Source organism: Anopheles cruzii, chromosome 2 (assembly GCF_943734635.1).
Source record: "Anopheles cruzii chromosome 2, idAnoCruzAS_RS32_06, whole genome shotgun sequence".
Taxonomy (NCBI): Eukaryota; Metazoa; Arthropoda; class Insecta; order Diptera; family Culicidae; genus Anopheles; species Anopheles cruzii.
Genome location: NC_069144.1, coordinates 12,513,869 through 12,529,402, shown reverse-complemented (window position 1 = coordinate 12,529,402; position 15,534 = coordinate 12,513,869). Strand labels below are relative to the sequence as shown.

Sequence of the window (15,534 nt, the reverse complement as noted above, 5' to 3'; positions counted from 1 at the left end):
TATCTGTCCAATTTCCATACATGTGTGCGTGTGCTGATGGTGGATAGACATAAGATATGTATGCGGGTGTGTTAATGGCGGTTTGACATGTTGATGTTACGAAATCTATGTTAAAACGTTATGAAACCGTAGCATGTGGACGCTCCACAGTTCGCTACGACAAATCGCTACAATAAATCGTTGCGATGAATCGTAACGATATATCGTAGCGTCTGGACCGGCCTTTAGAGAACACACAGAGAAGAAAGGGAATGCCCTTCAGGCTTATGTTTACACTCTCGGATCCGGATATTGCTGGATCGATTTTCTGTACAAATAAACCTTCCTGTGGACGCCCGAAATCGAATCGATGCCCCCGACGACGCCCGGCGGAACACGCAACGCGTTTTTACACGACGATGAAGACGGAAGAACCCCCAAAAGTGCTTAAGACACACCGCGTGCCACTCAATTTGCCAACAATAAGAGAGAGAGAGAGTTCTTGAATTACGGACGCGCGCGAAACTGTGGCTACACGCGAACCGCCGCGAGGATGACGAAGCGAAGCCACTTGTGGGAAAGGTCTCTCGCCAGAAGCGCAAGGAAATCGCTCAAACAGTGGCAGAGGCCCATCATAGAGTTGATCAAAATTGATTGACTGACGTACGGCCCGCCCCGGCCTGACCGGATGTGGGACCGGACGGACGCAGGACGTGGCCGCCGCCGGGTGCCGCACATCACTCTTCGGACGACCAGAGAACTGAAAAGTGGCCCAGCCGCGGCAACAGCAACAGTACGCGCAGAACCTTGGACTATCCTTGTGTCCGCGACGTGTTGTTTTGAGTGTGATTGAGCATGAGCCGGGGCGAGCTGTATGTTTTTATGCTTATTATATTTTATTTATTTTATCTGCAAATTAATGGGCTCAAACCACTCAGGGCGGTTGTCGCCTTGACCGGAACACACACCTACCGGCGCCCGAGCCGATGGGAGAATTGCGTGATGCGGTGAGATTTGCTTCGGTCCAGACTTCGGTCCGGTTGAGAGCACAACAATTAAAGTAATAATTTCACTTTTCCTCGATCTTTGGCCGTTGGCCGGGCTCGACGTCTCGACCAGCCATCGCCCGTCGCCGTCTGCCACCCGGACCGGACCGAGACCGAGACCAAGTCAATCAGCCGTCGACGACGCTGGCGACGATGACATTTGAATTCATTAAATACTTTTGCTTCGTTAAATTCTGGAACCGTAACACTCGGCTCTGCTGCGCTCTTTCCCTCGCCTCCCTTTACCGATCCGAGGAAGGCGTCAGAAGTTAGTCACCGGTCCGGAAAAGGAACGTCACCCCCCGGTCGGTCGGTCGGTCGGTTCCTTTCGGCCAAGGGGCAATCTTATTGATGTTCGGTCCCCGCCGGGTCTTCCTCGGTGTCGATCGATTCGGCGGTGCCCCATCATTACCATTTCTATGGTTCCCCTTTTCCCGGTTCCGGTTCTCCGGTTTTGCAGCTGCACCAATAAACTTTGTAGCTTCAACTTCCAGAGAACAAAATGAAACCATGGGAGGGAACAATGGACGACAAACAGAAATTAATAATGCACTGTGCGTGCGGTGCAATGGCCCACGGCCCACGGCCCTAAAAGTGCATCACTGCACCATCGGAAGAAAGCGAAATCTTGTGCCCTCGGAGTCACGCTCGGGTTCTACAAAGTTGTTCGTCTCGACTGGGCCCTGTGTTTTATCTCCATGGGCTGCGCATATGCCGAGAGAAGCGTTAACATCTGTGCTGTGAGGGTGCACATATGCTGCATATATGCTGGCTATAAGGAGAGAGAGAGAGAGTCAACAAACAGACGGAGACGGACGAAGACAGCATAAACGAGAGACATGTGAAACAGGAATCAAGAACGACGACGACTCAAGAACATATTAGGTTGGGGAAAAAGTAATCCAATATTTTTGGGTGAAATTCTAGACTTTATTTAAGATAAAATTTTATTGGAAAGTTTGTGGTCTTTTTAATGCAAGGCTCTCTTGTTGAAGGCTTAGTCGTTATTGGCAAAAACTCCAGCAGACCATTTTCACAATCCTTTTTTGATTTCAGTTTTTTATCACTCATGAAATTTTGTAATGCGCGAAAAGGTGACAATCGGTGTCTTGGTGCAAGGTCCGGACTATACGGTGGATGCATTAAAACTTCCCAACCAAGCTCCCGGACTTTCTGGCGAGTCACTAAAGACGTGTGTGACATTTTGTTGTCCTGATGGAACACAACACCTCTTCTGGTGGCCAATTCTGGCCGTTTCTGGTCAATCGCTAGCTTCAAACGGTGCAGTTATTGACAGTAGTGATCTGAATTTAGTGTTAAGTCACACGGAAGTTACTCATGATAAATAATTCCTTTCAAGTCCCACCCAAATACCCGATAGAACCTTCCTAGCCGTTAATCCTGGTTTGGCCCCCGTTTAAGCTGCTTCACCACGCTTAGACCACGATCATTTTCACACAGTTTTGTCGTATTGTATCATCAGTGTAAAGTATCAGCTTTAAATCGTACAGCCTAAACTTGAAACTCTACGATCGATACTTCACGAGATATCGATCACTAAAACCATCTATCGAGAAAAAAGTGTATTTCTTTTTTCCCAACCTAATATTATTTTTCCGACGATCGCGGCCGTCCCGTCCTGTGGATGTATCAGTACGGCGGTGCGTCGCTGCGTGTGTGCGTAAGCGTGCTCTACACACTCTGGTTTACGACGGTGCACTGTGGATGCACTTTGTGTCCAACCCGTCGCCAACGAGACTCTTGCAGGCCACCGCTAATCAGTCACAGGCCACAGCGGAAATGGTGACATCGAAAGCAGAGCCCTTGTGCATAGCTATTAGATGTTTGAATTGATTCTTGCCGTTTTACAAAAGATTTTACGTTGCTCACTAAATGTAACACATTTTTTTTTACATGAAATATGTGTTTAACAGCTACTCTCAGTACGCATCAAAGTATAAACAACACCTGTTTTAAGCATTTGAACATGTCAAGTTTTGTTCCTGGTAGAGTGTTTTTTTTCGGGGAGTCCTTTTTCATGATTGCTTACGCGGCATGAAAAAGGAGTTCTCGTACCGAATCTTTACTGGTGATGAAAAGGGGAGTTATTACAAGAATCCTAGACGCAAAAAGGCCTGGGTACAGGTCCATCGCGAAATATTCACTTTGCAACGGTTATGCTGTGCATATGGTGGGATATGAAAGGTGTGGTGCACTATGTGCTTTCAGAACCTAATAAAATTATTGAAGGACAATCCAATCAACAACAATTAATGTCTTTGAAGCAAAGCTTTGGCCATAAAATGGCGAGAACGAGATAAAATACATGTTAAACTGTTTTATCGAAATAAAAAAGCTCGACCCCACATCGCAAAACTGGTCAAAACCTATCTCGAAAATGTCGGAGGGGAACTGTAATTCAAACACCTAATCGCGAATCGCGAAAAAAATTTCTACAAATTAGTGGCAGCTACTACGGCTCGTGACAGAGTACGTGATGCAGCTGCTGATCGTTCAAGAATGCCCTCCCGGGAGGCGCTGAGTCAGCCGGGCACAGTGCGAGACTTACCGAAACGCGGCGCGGCCTTTGCAATGTCCGGTGCAGGCGTAGGAATGCAATTGAGCATGGCCCGATTGTGCCCGACGACCATTGATGGGGTGGCTAGCTAATTAGTTGAGGGACGATAAATTATCCGCGCTCTGGACGTGATTCACACCGAGCTGGTTGACTTGTAACACCTCTCCCGGTGCAATCCCCGGTCGATCAATCACTGATGATCAGCATGTAGCAGTAGGGGCAATCTTTCTTCAATAATTGCCGTAGGGTTGCCATTTTTCATAGCGCGGCCATTTTAAATAATATGCTCGAGGCTCGTGGCGTAGACTTGGTGCCAATCGGCGACCGAGGACGCCAATGGGAGATTAGGATTAGTACATAAATCCTAATCGCCTGGTCCGTGGTCCTGCTCCGTTACTAACCCAAGCTCCGGAGTTCTCGGAGATTGCCGATCGAGATAATCGGTGGTTTGCAGTATGATTTGTAATTTATTTTAAACCCACAGTAATGCGAATTAATGTTAACAAATTACGAATGGAGCCAGGCTTTATGCTCGAAACGCCGGCATTCCAAGCGATTTCAAGCGACAGACAAAGAACGCAACGGGGACCGTAATCAATCCCAACGCAGGCTATCAACAGGTCAGGCCGGCTGTTCTTCCGGACTCCCCGGACTTACCACTCCGTCGTCGTAGTCCCAGAACTTTGCCTCCGGGCTCCGCTGGTCGGCTGTGTCCACGACCGGTATCGCCACGACTTCGTATCGCTTGTGCGTCCCCTCGTCCACTACCAGGCACATCTGCAGCGCCAGCAGCCACGTCCACACACACCGACGAGGCCTCTCCCAGACAGGCACAATCTGTCGCTGGTACAGCTGTGCGGCGGTGATCCTCCGCTTCGTCCTAACCCGACCATTTCGGCCCCGTTTGCAGCTCCGCATCGCTCTCCGGTAGCTCCGGTATTGCTTGTCTCGGATTGCTTGGCCGTCCTCCACACGGGCCTATCACTTCCGGCGTCACGTTGCACGGGCCGTAATTCACGGTCAGGATCCACGGGGAACCCGACTTGAGAACAGGAACTCGATTTCAAACTGACCCCGTTCTCTATGGCAGACACTGAGCGCGCTTGCTCGATTCTGGCTGGCCCCGGCCCAACAACAGCTGACTGGCGCCAACTCTACACGGCACACACACACTCACGAACACTCTGTAATGCGCACGAAAGGACACTCCAGGGTGACGATGACTCACGCGCTCCCGTTACTCATACGGGGCAAGGGTTTTCCGTCACGACGGGAACCAATAGTGAGGCACCGATATTTGGAAACCATCAACTAGGCTTTTGTTGGATCACAGGATTTTTATGAGAGAACACAAACACATCACACACAAACACGGCGCCACTCAGAAATAAGGACGGACACACGGGTGTGGTGTGGGAACACCCCCACGGAATACACGGAACCACAACAGAACCGCTGAACTAACGTCGCGGGGCACCGACACCGACGCTACAGGACGAACAAGGGTTTCCTCACCGACGACGGCGGCAACGACCAGAGCCTGCGCGCCTGCGTACGGCCGGCCACCGGCGTTCACAACACAACAGCGGGCGAGCCCTGCTTTTCCGGTTCCCCGACGTTTTTCGACGTTTCCTCTTACGGTTTTCCTTCGTCGTCGGTTTTGGGTTTCCCTGCGCCGGGCGGGTTGACACACCACCACCACTGCACGCACGCATAGGCGTCGAACGGTCTCACCAAGCACCCACGTCGTTAGCTCTCCCCCCGGAATGGAAGGATTCTTATTCAACTCGGCCCCGACTGGGCCCTGGGCTGGGCTGGGATAATCCGATCGATTGCCTTCGGCGGTATACCCGTTATGGCCTCGAGGGATTTTCGCGCAAACACTCGTCGAGTGAACAAGGATTTAAGGGTTTCTTCGCGATGGCAAACCCCCTGCGCCGAAAGTCGCGCGCCCGAACACCGAAGGCGGCCGTGTGTAAATAGTGAGCGATCCGCGCCGATCGCCGCCGATGCACGATCACGCTTCTCGGCGTTGAGAGAATAACTGAGTTACGGGGCAAACATAACATTCCCTTTAAATCGTAAGCGTGTTGCGCGCGTACGCATCGTCTAAAGCCACCACGGCCAGTCTCTCTTTTTGTGTGTGGTTTATCTTACTCTCTCTCTCTCTCTCGGGATTTCTTCATTTCTCTCGCAGCATAAAAACTCTGCACGAAGTGGACGACCACATGGGCGGAAAATCAAGGATCGCGGATCCTGATCTTCACGTCTTCACACGCATAGGAAAATTGTTCAGGAATAATGAAAACATTTTTCTTTTCTTTTGTATTATAGAGACTTTGAGCTGTAACAGCCTAACATTCGTCTCTTGTAATGAAAAAAATGAGCTGAGTAAATCAGTACAGCATTCAATGGAAGGCAGCAGTGGCAGTGACCGGCCACATATCGCGCCGTTATCAGCGCTGTGGTTGCGTCCTCTCATGCAGGATGCAACTCGCGTATGAAGGCTCACTTCACAACGCACTATCATCACATTGCGTTGTGAAAACAATAAGCAACAAGTCCGTGTACGAGTGTGTGTGTGTGTGTGTTGATAAGAAGCACCCCAACAGACGGTCTGTTTCACTGGAAAGCATGCGATAGGGAGAGAGTCACGCTTATCACGCTGCACGCACTGCGAGGCATCGACGTGGCAATGAGGAGCTGCGCCGGTTCTTGGTCAGTCGAGCTTAACAGAGAAGGGTTCAATAGCGGAACCAAACCCCATTCCGAGACGTGACAGCGGAGAACCGGTCACACATGCGGCCACCGGCGCCTTGTAAGGGCAGGGTCCTTCAAGTTCTACCTTAAGCCTCCCCACTGGCCTTCGCAAAATGTGCAACAAAAGGCGAACACGTGCGGCGATCAGTGTGGCTCGCACGCTTGAACTGATCGCCGGAACCGCGTGCTCGGTTGGGGGAAGTTTCGGAATTATGTTCCAAATAGTTCCCAACCAATCATAATGCTCTGCATGAGCCAGTTCCGCATCATTCGATCGAGTGACTGAATGCTGGAATCAGCAACTGCTACAGCTCATAATCATAACACGATTTCCAGTTATTAGATAAGAAATGACTGTGTTCTTGTCCATAAAACGTGACCGGCAGAAACAACATCCGACCATCTGCCACACCAATGATTCACAATTCCGGATTCGATTCGATCAACACAAAAGCCTGACCGCCGCTGAACGAAAATAATATCGAAAGTTACCGCCTGGCACGGGTGGCTCACAGCAGCACAGCTGCAGGCTGTAGCAATGCCATTTTTGGGAGCAACTTTGCATCGTAATTGCCACACACTGCAATCGGCCGCAAAAAACCGGATTGCTTCGCCGCGGGCCACATTGCTGGCCGTGTAACGGGGTGGGTGACGAAATTACTTTATATCGAAAGAGGTACACGGACGGTAGTAAATCGAAATGGAATGGAATACTTCTTTCGCCAGGTTACACCGCGACCACAGCAAATGGACAAGGTTGCGCGCCTTGCGATGCAGCGCAGATAGTATTTGGTATGGTAGTATTTGGAGACCAACTCAGTCGTCCAGGTTGTGCCTGCGACCACGAAAGAAGGAGGCGTAAAGGTACACGATTTAAATAATCTGTCGGGCACCCAGGCACCAAGCTGCAGTCGTGGCCGAGTGGTTAAGGCGTCTGACTCGAAATCAGATTCCCTCTGGGAGCGTAGGTTCGAATCCTACCGGCTGCGAAATTTGAACTTTTTTAACTTTTTTCTAGCAGCTTTACCACAATTGATTCGAGGATGAAAGCGCTTTTGATGGGTTCTGGTCTCGGCTACAGGACTAAATGTTCGGCTAAATTCGAGAAACCTTCGGGCAAAGTTCGAGAATGTTCCTCAAAGTGAGAAGGGTTTTGACAGCTGATTCCTTACGTCAAATGGATTTTTATCTGTCGGTTGTCAAATCGAAAAGAAGACGGAGTAGTTTTTTGTTCAGTTCAAATGTTTAGTGCTCTTTTCCTCACTTTTCGCACCACTTGGGAATGCTAACGATATCGTCCAAGGCGCGGCTCACATCCACCAACAATAACAGCATCCGATGGCGGCTTGCGGACCGGCTCTACCGCGGCGCGCTCGCTCTTTTTAAAGGTACGGCAAAAATAAGTAAACAAATTGGCAAGAACCCGCATATGGTGTGTGTGTGTGTGTCTTATCGCCGGTCTCGATCTGCGCTTCTTATCTCCCTTTTATCTGTCGACACCCACCATAATTGTGCCCTCAATCGGTGGCCATTGCCTAAAGCGCGCTACCGATGGCAGAAAAAAACGTACGAAAAACCTAATTTTCTCCTAAACGCCGGTGAGCGGATGTAAACAAACCAGGCGCGACACACGATGGCAATAAGGTTGTGTGAGTTTTGCGCGCGCCGTGTTTTGGCTCAACAGCGTGGTGATCACCACGGAACCGCGATAGTACAAGAAGCGGCCACGGCCCGGCTGGACGCGCCAGTTGAGTTCGGTGTTTCACAAAGGATCATCGCATCCGAGAAACCAGCAAACGGTGGATTGGCCCGGTCGCGGTCGCACTCAATTAATCAATCCGTCCGCTGCTGTCCAGAGAGAGTGAAAAGGTTCATTCGCCCTCCGAAACGGGGAACTCTTAAAACACAGTCCGGAGGCGCCCACCAGTTCCGTTGCTGTGTTAATTGAATTTGATTATTGTTCCGGCGTGCGTGCGTGCGTGAAGCCGTTCCGTGGACCCTCCGTGTGGGAATCCAACAATGGTCGTCCAACGGAAGCCAGCTTTCCAGCGAACGGGTAACACACACAATTAGTTTTACGGTTAAATTTCGTTTTTTAACGATCGATCCGGAAAGGTGTTGCAAAAAAGCTGTCTGCGATCGCCTTTCCGGTGTCTGTGTGTTGTGGCGGTGTTGCTACGTGTGTACGGTGTAATTTTGAAGCCCGATACAAAAAAGACCGATTGTGTCCGAAAACGAGAGGTCATTCGAAGGAGCCGAGGCTATCAAACCCGTACGACGTGCCACCGTTTATCACCCATCCGGATTTAGGTCCGGAGATCACCAGAGACGGGGGCAATCAAGCTGATGTAGTCTCGTCCTCATAGTGCACTGCGCTAAAAAGAATCCCCCCGTAGCGTACCATTTGGGATGTTGATCGACTGAAAAAAACAACAACGCGCCAAGAATGAGATTGTTAACGGAGAATCTCGTTTTTTTTATCGCCGCCACAAACGCTAATTAATCTCGACTCGAGACGGGCAAACCACGGGGATGCTGTACCCAGGGCGCCGAACATTTTCCCACCCGATCGAACACGGGGCGCCCGGTGATCACTTATCAACTTAAATGATCATCATTCGCACACGATTTTGCACGTCGATCGGTGTTTTATCTCACGATCATGTTCTGCGCTTTAGATCATGAATCACAGCCCGCGGCCGCGCGCGAAACCTACTCGCCATGATCTTGATGGGGCGCGCGCTGCAATTACGGTGTCAATCGATCGCCTTCGGACGCATCGGAATTATGCACCAGATTCCAGGTGCGCCAGTTGGTGGTGTGGCAATGAGCTGACAAATATGACACAATTTAAACGGAGCCCACCCGTGAAGTAATCCGTTGAGTGTGACACTCCGTCGAGGTGGTTAGAACTCGTCGCGAAGGCCGTGTTTTTATCAGAACCGAACCCCTCCGCGCGTCGGTCACCGCCCGCAATGGAGTGTCCGGGGGGAAAGTAGGTTAAGAATTCTGAGACCACGATAACGAAACACCGTGGCGCTTGAAATCGACCAAAAATTATGAAACCTCCGTGTGCCAATTCACTCCCGCTGTGATCCCAAGGGTCTTTAATCATAACAGCTGCTGAAGCTGGACCCCTGAGGCTCCCGGCTACCGGGTGACGAATCGATCCCACCCGGCCCTGTTATCACACCTGGGCAGCGGTTAAGGAATTGATAGGACTCGCTAAGGTGTACCCCGGCGGTGAGGTGGTCCCCACACCCGATAAGAGGTCCACATACGCGCGATGTATGCACACTATCTTGCCGATAAGTGGTTTGTGGGCCCCATTCCCGTCAAACGTCGGCCCCGAGTCATCTGACAGTTCCGAGTTGGCCGTGAGTTAGCTAACCGGCGACGGCGACGGGACTTTGGTGACTTTTCTTCGTGGCCCCATTAAAAGGAGGCATGCCGGTAGTGGAAAATCCAGTGGCCGCACAATAGTTTTCCCCGTTGAGCACAAGATAATGGTGGTGCCGCCGCCAGCAGTGTCATCTGATGTCGAGGATCGCAGGCGACTGTTGCTGAAGGCCGCCTCACGGCTGATCCGGCGGCCGCAAAGAAGGCAACTAACCCTGGCCCAACGGCGCCAAGTTCAGCACGATCACCGAATGCGCCTGCTGATCATCACGGGCATAGGTAAGGGGTGGTCGGTCGGGGCCACAAGATTCCAATCCGCGAGGTCGATTATCGGTCAGGTTGCGTGTACGCCCCGTGATACGAGGGGCCACGTCGCGAACGAGGGAACGACCACGCGCAGGTTATCTTGAGCTTTTGAGGTTCAATTGATACACTCATTCCCTGCAGGCGGAAATTTCCGCAAGAAGTCATAACACACCAAGGCGACGACGTGCAGGATGTGACCCTCTGCTCTGAAATCTCTTCCCCGGAGCAGCGCGCCTCGAGCTCCGGCTCCAGTATTCTTTTCTCGAGAAACGCCCCGAGCTCTCGGGTTGGCTAATCATTCTCTAGTACTCCAGTTGTTTGGTGGCGGCCGTTGGAGTTGGTCGGTGTTTTTAGCTTCGAACTCCGGAATCGAAAGTGAAAACGCGCGCGCAAGTGAAAAGAAGCCTCTCCGTGGCTTCCTGGGAAATCCTTACAAAAGCCCCCCAATTCTGCGGTGGCCTTTTTTTCGGCAGGGCGCGATGCATTCTGCGGTGTGGCACGTGCCATAGTGACTGGTCTTAGTGCCCGTAGTCTAGGCTTTTGAGGAGCATGGCTTCGGACGGAAACACTAGCACCGTCGTAATGCGATTAACAACAACAGCAGCAGCAGCAGCACCGCTTGGTGTTGAAGAATTGCAACTGAAACCCGCCCAAGAGCGGCGACGACGGGGCAGACTCGGGGCCCTTAACGCCAGGCAGCGCATGCTCGTGTATTCAGGTACACCTGCTTTGCCTTTGGTCACTGAACACTCCCTCGGATGGCGTGGCCATTAATTTATCCTTCGTGTGTGAGGCTTCCAACGTCGCTCCGACGGGCGGCAAGTGATAAACCGCACTGGGCGGCCCTTTACCGGAACAGCAGTGGGGCGTTTTTGCGACGATAAGTGAACGAGGCCGGATCGAGAGTCTGTTTTAGGTTGGAGTCATATTGTTGCCCTTGAAGGGCGGGAATTGTTTATTGGGACCGCCGCACCGGGGTGGCACATCTGGTTTTTCGGCGGCCAATCTAGCGATCGAGCGGCGATCACTTGCGCCCCACCAATGTTTACGGTTTTAGGACGCCCAGTGTGATACCGCGTGTGTCTGGTATTTATCCGTTCCGTGCTACGGAGCGGATGCTGACATCGACTCACAACTCAAGTCTCCCCATTTTAAGTTGGAACACTAGTTTCGAAACGGATGTTCTGTCTGCTTCTGTGTTCTGCTGACGCATCCCGCGGGGCACGCCCGTCGTAATCGGATTCCTATGGCGCTCTCTGGCGTTTTTGTACAAAACCTATGTTTGTCTAGTATCAACACAAATCCGACCGCTCCGGCTGTTGGTGGCACACCTTAACCACGTACGGGTTGAAAGACGGGGTGTGACTTAAAAAGCCCCCGTCCTGGAAGGTTCGGTAGCAAATTGCCCGTTGGCCAAACGACGTGTTAGAAACAGACCAGCCGGCGGTGTTTCTTAAATTTTGACGATGATTGGGCTCTACTTTGTTTAACGTTTAACACGAACCGTCACGACCGATCGTGTACACGTTTAAATGGTTCACCACCTGTGGACACAGACTCCCCAGCTGGGTCAATAAGAAGTGTCGCAAAGTTGCGGCCAACACAACCAAAGCCCTTTCTACACTGTTCTTATAGACGCGATCGATTTGGATCGATTCGGCGAGAGGCAGAAAGTATTAACCACTTGACAGCATTAACCACTTGAGATCCGTTTTGTTTACCGATTTTCCGATGATCCGATGCGGCGCAGTGGGGACGTTCGTGGTGATGGGAGTGATCGGTTACATGGTCAACGTAGTTTTCGGAGCAATGAACTTCATGGCGGGCAACGAGTCCTCGACCGAGGGCCTCCTCTATCCGATGTAAGCAACCTGTGGGTTTCGGGGGGCCAAAGAGCGATCGGTCCACTAATGCTTCTCTCTCTCGATCGATCGCCGGTAGTGAGTCGGAAACACGCGAGCTGAAGAAGCTGGACGGAATGTGGAACTTTGTGCGATCGGACAGCAACAATCCGTCGCAGGGCATCCGGGAGAAGTGGTACGGTGACGATCTGGCTCGGTTCCGGAAGACGATCCAGATGCCGGTGCCGAGCAGCTACAACGACGTCACGGAAGATGCCGGGCTGCGCGATCACGTCGGTACCGTGTGGTACGATCGGCGGTTCTTCGTGCCCCGGGCGTGGTCCAGTGAGCGGGTTTTCGTTCGCTTCGGTTCCGTCCACTACGACACGATCGTGGTAAGTACTATGCATCTGTTCTGAGTTCCTTCTGTAGTGATCCATGATCCGTTTGGCCTTTTCTTTCCAGTGGATCAATGGCGTGCAGGTGGTGAAGCACGAGATCGGACACCTCCCGTTCGAGGCGGAAGTTACCACTGTCCTCAAGTACGGCGACGAGAACCGTATTTCTGTTATCTGTGATAACGTGCTGCTGCAGGTGACCATCCCGCAGGGCAAGGTGGACAATCAGGCAATGTACGCGCGCGGACCGTCCTATTCCGATTCCTTTTCGGGGTTTAACTCTGCCTCTCTCTCTTCATCCTCACAGTGACAATGGCTCGGAGCTCGTCCAGTCGTATACTTTTGACTTCTTCAATTACGCCGGAATCCACCGTTCGGTGGTTCTGTACACCGTGCCCCGGGTGTACATTCGGGACGTAGCGGTTCATACCGGGCACGGCGCCGATGGTGAAGGACACGTGCACTATCAGGTGCTGACCGGAGGCAGCACCCCTAACGAGACCATCGACGCATTGCATGTGACCGTTAAACTGTACGATCGCAACGGCACCCTGGTCAGTACGGATGTGGCCAAAGGCAAGCTGGAAGGCAGTGCCACCATTCCCGAGGCGAAACTATGGTGGCCGTACCTGATGGACCCGGAACCGGGATACCTCTACACGATGGAGATCACACTGGGGACCGAGGGCGAGGGAAACGATGTTAAAACGACGCCGCTCGATGTTTACCGGATGAAGGTCGGAATCCGTTCGCTTGAGTGGAATAGCACCGCGTTCCTGATCAACGGGAAGCCGATCTACTTCCGGGGCTTTGGGCGACACGAAGATTCGGATGTAAGGCGGAGTCTAATCCATTTGTTCCCCTTTGCGACAGACTGCTGATATTAGAGGTCTCTCTTGTCGCTTTTCCTAGATCCGTGGCAAAGGATTAGATCTGGCGCTGCTAACCAAAGACTTTAACCTCCTCAAGTGGGTCGGGGCCAACGCGTACCGGACGTCGCACTATCCGTACTCGGAGGAAAGCATGCAGTTCGCGGACGAGAACGGCATCATGATCATCGACGAGTGTCCGAGCGTCGACACGGAGTAAGGAAGCTCTCTTTTGCATCTCCGCTGCAGTCGGCATATAACCTTCAATGGTCCATTTGTAGAAACTTTTCCCAGGTGTTGCTGCAAAAGCACAAGTCCAGCATCGAACAGCTGGTTCACCGCGATCGCAATCATCCCAGCGTTGTGATGTTTTCTATCGCCAACGAGCCGCGCACGGGCAAGATCGATGCGGACGCGTACTTTGCGGCCGTAGCCCAATACACCAAACAGCTGGACCCAACACGCCCAATCACGGCCGCTATAGCCGTCAATGTCAACGATGACCGAGCGGTAAGAGCGAAAAAAAGAATTACCGAAGAATTAGATTCGATTCGAGAATTAGAAAAAAAGAATTAGATAAGAAAAAGTGGTTCGCAGCCGGTAGGATTCGAACCTACGCTCCCAGAGGGAATCTGATTTCGAGTCAGACGCCTTAACCACTCGGCCACGACTGCAGCTTGGGGGCTGGGTGCCCGACAGCCTATTTAAAACGTTTACCTTTACGCATCTTTCTTTCGTGACCACAGGCACAACACCTAGATATCATAAGTTTTAATAGATACAACGCGTGGTACGCCAACGCCGGTCGCCTCAACATGATCACCAACCGGGTGGTGGAGGAAGCGCAAGCGTGGAACAAGAAACACAACAAACCGGTCCTGATGTCCGAGTACGGTGCCGATACGATGGAAGGGCTTCACATGGTACGGACGGAACTCTTATCACATGCACGCGAGCGACCAGCTTATCGAACTCGGTTGCCCTCTTTCTCTTCTACCCACCCTACACAGCTTCCTGCGTATATCTGGTCGGAGGACTATCAGAGCCGCGTGTTTAGCCAGCACTTCAAGGCGTTCGACGCGCTGCGGGCGCAACACTTTTTCATCGGCGAGTTCGTTTGGAACTTTGCTGATTTCAAAACGGCGCAAAGTAAAGATAAATTCCACAATCCCGCGGCCCACAACGACGACGACGGGGAAGCTAACGATTTTCCCTATCTTACAGCGTACACGCGCGTCGGTGGCAACAAGAAGGGCATCTTCACGCGGAACCGCCAACCGAAGGCGGCCGCCTATCTGCTGCGCCAACGGTACCACATGCTCAGTGAGCTGGACAAAAGCCACCTGCCGGACGATCTGTTCCTGTACACCGTTCCCCACACGAGCTCCCAGTTGACGGAACGTTCCGAGCTGTAACGGCGTAACTGCTATCCCGGGTGTGGCCACCGCCGGGGCCACACACGTTTTACAACCCGCCACACACCGCCTTCTGTATTATTTTGTATCGAAGATAAGAGATAAAGCGGAGATTTTTTCCGCATTTTGGATCGAACCAAACCGCGTGGGCTGTCGTTGTGTGCTTTATTGCCTTGGTTTTAGAGGTCAGAAGAAGGCTACCCCGGCGCTACCGTCGATGTTTAAGGTTTGTGAACACTAACTCGTCCATGCTCGGTTCCGATTCTCCCTCGTCGGAACTCGGTTCCACCAGCCGGAGGCACTCGTCGGCAAACTCCACAAACAGGGGCTCCATCATCGCCACGCGAATGGCATTCATCCCGTTCCGGCCACTGTCCACCTCTTTCAGCAGCTGCCTCAAGTGCCGATTGCACAGCAGATTCTTTAGGTGTTCGCTTTGTCCTGGCGTAGCAATGGGGAAGGTTAATTTGGCAAACGCGCGGGCCCTTCTGACCAGTTCGACTTACCCAGTAATTCCAGCTTTTCCTGTGGCACCGTATCGACCGTGGGGAAGTGCACGGTTTTCTGTGGCACTGGAGTGGAGTCCTCCCGGAAACCCGATTCCGGGTCCGTAACCGACGGCGCCGGTGGCTCACATTTCTGTTCCTGGTGCGCCCGATAGCAAGCCACCGAGCAGCTACGATGGCGCGGTAAAGGAAGGCATGCAAATTAGAGACCAAACGGAGGTCGCTCGAGGATTTGCCATTACTTACTAGGGAACGCTGCACGTTTTACACTTGTATTTACGCTCGTTTTGGCTACAAACTGCACACTTTGGAAACATTTTCAGCACGATCTCGCAACCGGATACCAACCAAAATAAACAAACCGTTTGACAGCTGCAAGTGACAGTTGCCATAAACCGTTTACAACGAAGTAACATTTGCTATAAAGCTTGCATGAC

The 15,534-nt window shown here is 51.9% G+C and overlaps 3 protein-coding genes and 2 non-coding genes across 5 annotated transcripts in view; 2 read left to right on the top strand and 3 right to left on the bottom strand.

The window, feature by feature from the left end:
- LOC128277722 (matrix metalloproteinase-2) overlaps positions 1 to 4,502 on the bottom strand; it is a 165,783-nt gene extending 161,281 nt beyond the window's left edge. Inside the window, exon 1 of the mRNA XM_053016227.1 lies at positions 4,261 to 4,502. Within this exon, the coding sequence (XP_052872187.1) occupies positions 4,261 to 4,380 (120 nt within the window). The 5' untranslated portion in view covers positions 4,381 to 4,502. The remainder of the gene's footprint in view (positions 1 to 4,260) is intronic.
- Positions 4,503 to 7,270: 2,768 nt separating this feature from the next.
- Positions 7,271 to 7,352, top strand: Trnas-cga (transfer RNA serine (anticodon CGA)). Its single transcript has one exon. It is a non-coding gene; the product is annotated as a tRNA-Ser (tRNA).
- A 1,055-nt stretch (positions 7,353 to 8,407) lies between these two features.
- Positions 8,408 to 14,721, top strand: LOC128269393 (beta-glucuronidase). Its single transcript, XM_053006844.1, has 10 exons — positions 8,408 to 8,419; positions 11,819 to 11,930; positions 12,010 to 12,304; positions 12,375 to 12,541; positions 12,615 to 13,140; positions 13,220 to 13,392; positions 13,458 to 13,686; positions 13,923 to 14,099; positions 14,187 to 14,325; positions 14,401 to 14,721. Exons 2-10 carry the CDS (start codon positions 11,836 to 11,838, stop codon positions 14,589 to 14,591), a joined length of 1,992 nt encoding a protein of 663 aa, XP_052862804.1. The 5' UTR covers positions 8,408 to 8,419; positions 11,819 to 11,835; the 3' UTR covers positions 14,592 to 14,721.
- Positions 13,769 to 13,850, bottom strand: Trnas-cga (transfer RNA serine (anticodon CGA)). Its single transcript has one exon. It is a non-coding gene; the product is annotated as a tRNA-Ser (tRNA).
- LOC128269395 (zinc finger HIT domain-containing protein 3) lies at positions 14,722 to 15,453 on the bottom strand. The gene is made up of 3 exons (XM_053006845.1): positions 15,344 to 15,453; positions 15,098 to 15,267; positions 14,722 to 15,032 (listed from the first exon to the last, which is right to left on the bottom strand). Exons 1-3 carry the CDS (start codon positions 15,412 to 15,414, stop codon positions 14,800 to 14,802), a joined length of 474 nt encoding a protein of 157 aa, XP_052862805.1. The 5' UTR covers positions 15,415 to 15,453; the 3' UTR covers positions 14,722 to 14,799.
- Between the last annotated feature and the right edge of the window lie 81 nt (positions 15,454 to 15,534).

Excerpts from the sequence above, each read along its gene's own strand:
- LOC128269393 (XM_053006844.1), top strand. The coding sequence starts at position 11,836 with ATGGGAGTGATCGGTTACATGGTCAACGTAGTTTTCGGAGCAATGAAC. Across the intron at positions 11,931-12,009 it reads GAGGGCCTCCTCTATCCGAT|TGAGTCGGAAACACGCGAGC; the intron begins GTAAGCAACCTG and ends GATCGCCGGTAG. Across the intron at positions 14,100-14,186 it reads CGATGGAAGGGCTTCACATG|CTTCCTGCGTATATCTGGTC; the intron begins GTACGGACGGAA and ends CACCCTACACAG.
- LOC128269395 (XM_053006845.1), bottom strand. The coding sequence starts at position 15,414 with ATGTTTCCAAAGTGTGCAGTTTGTAGCCAAAACGAGCGTAAATACAAG. Across the intron at positions 15,268-15,343 it reads AAAACGTGCAGCGTTCCCTA|CTGCTCGGTGGCTTGCTATC; the intron begins GTAAGTAATGGC and ends GCGCCATCGTAG. Across the intron at positions 15,033-15,097 it reads GGAAAAGCTGGAATTACTGG|GACAAAGCGAACACCTAAAG; the intron begins GTAAGTCGAACT and ends TTGCTACGCCAG.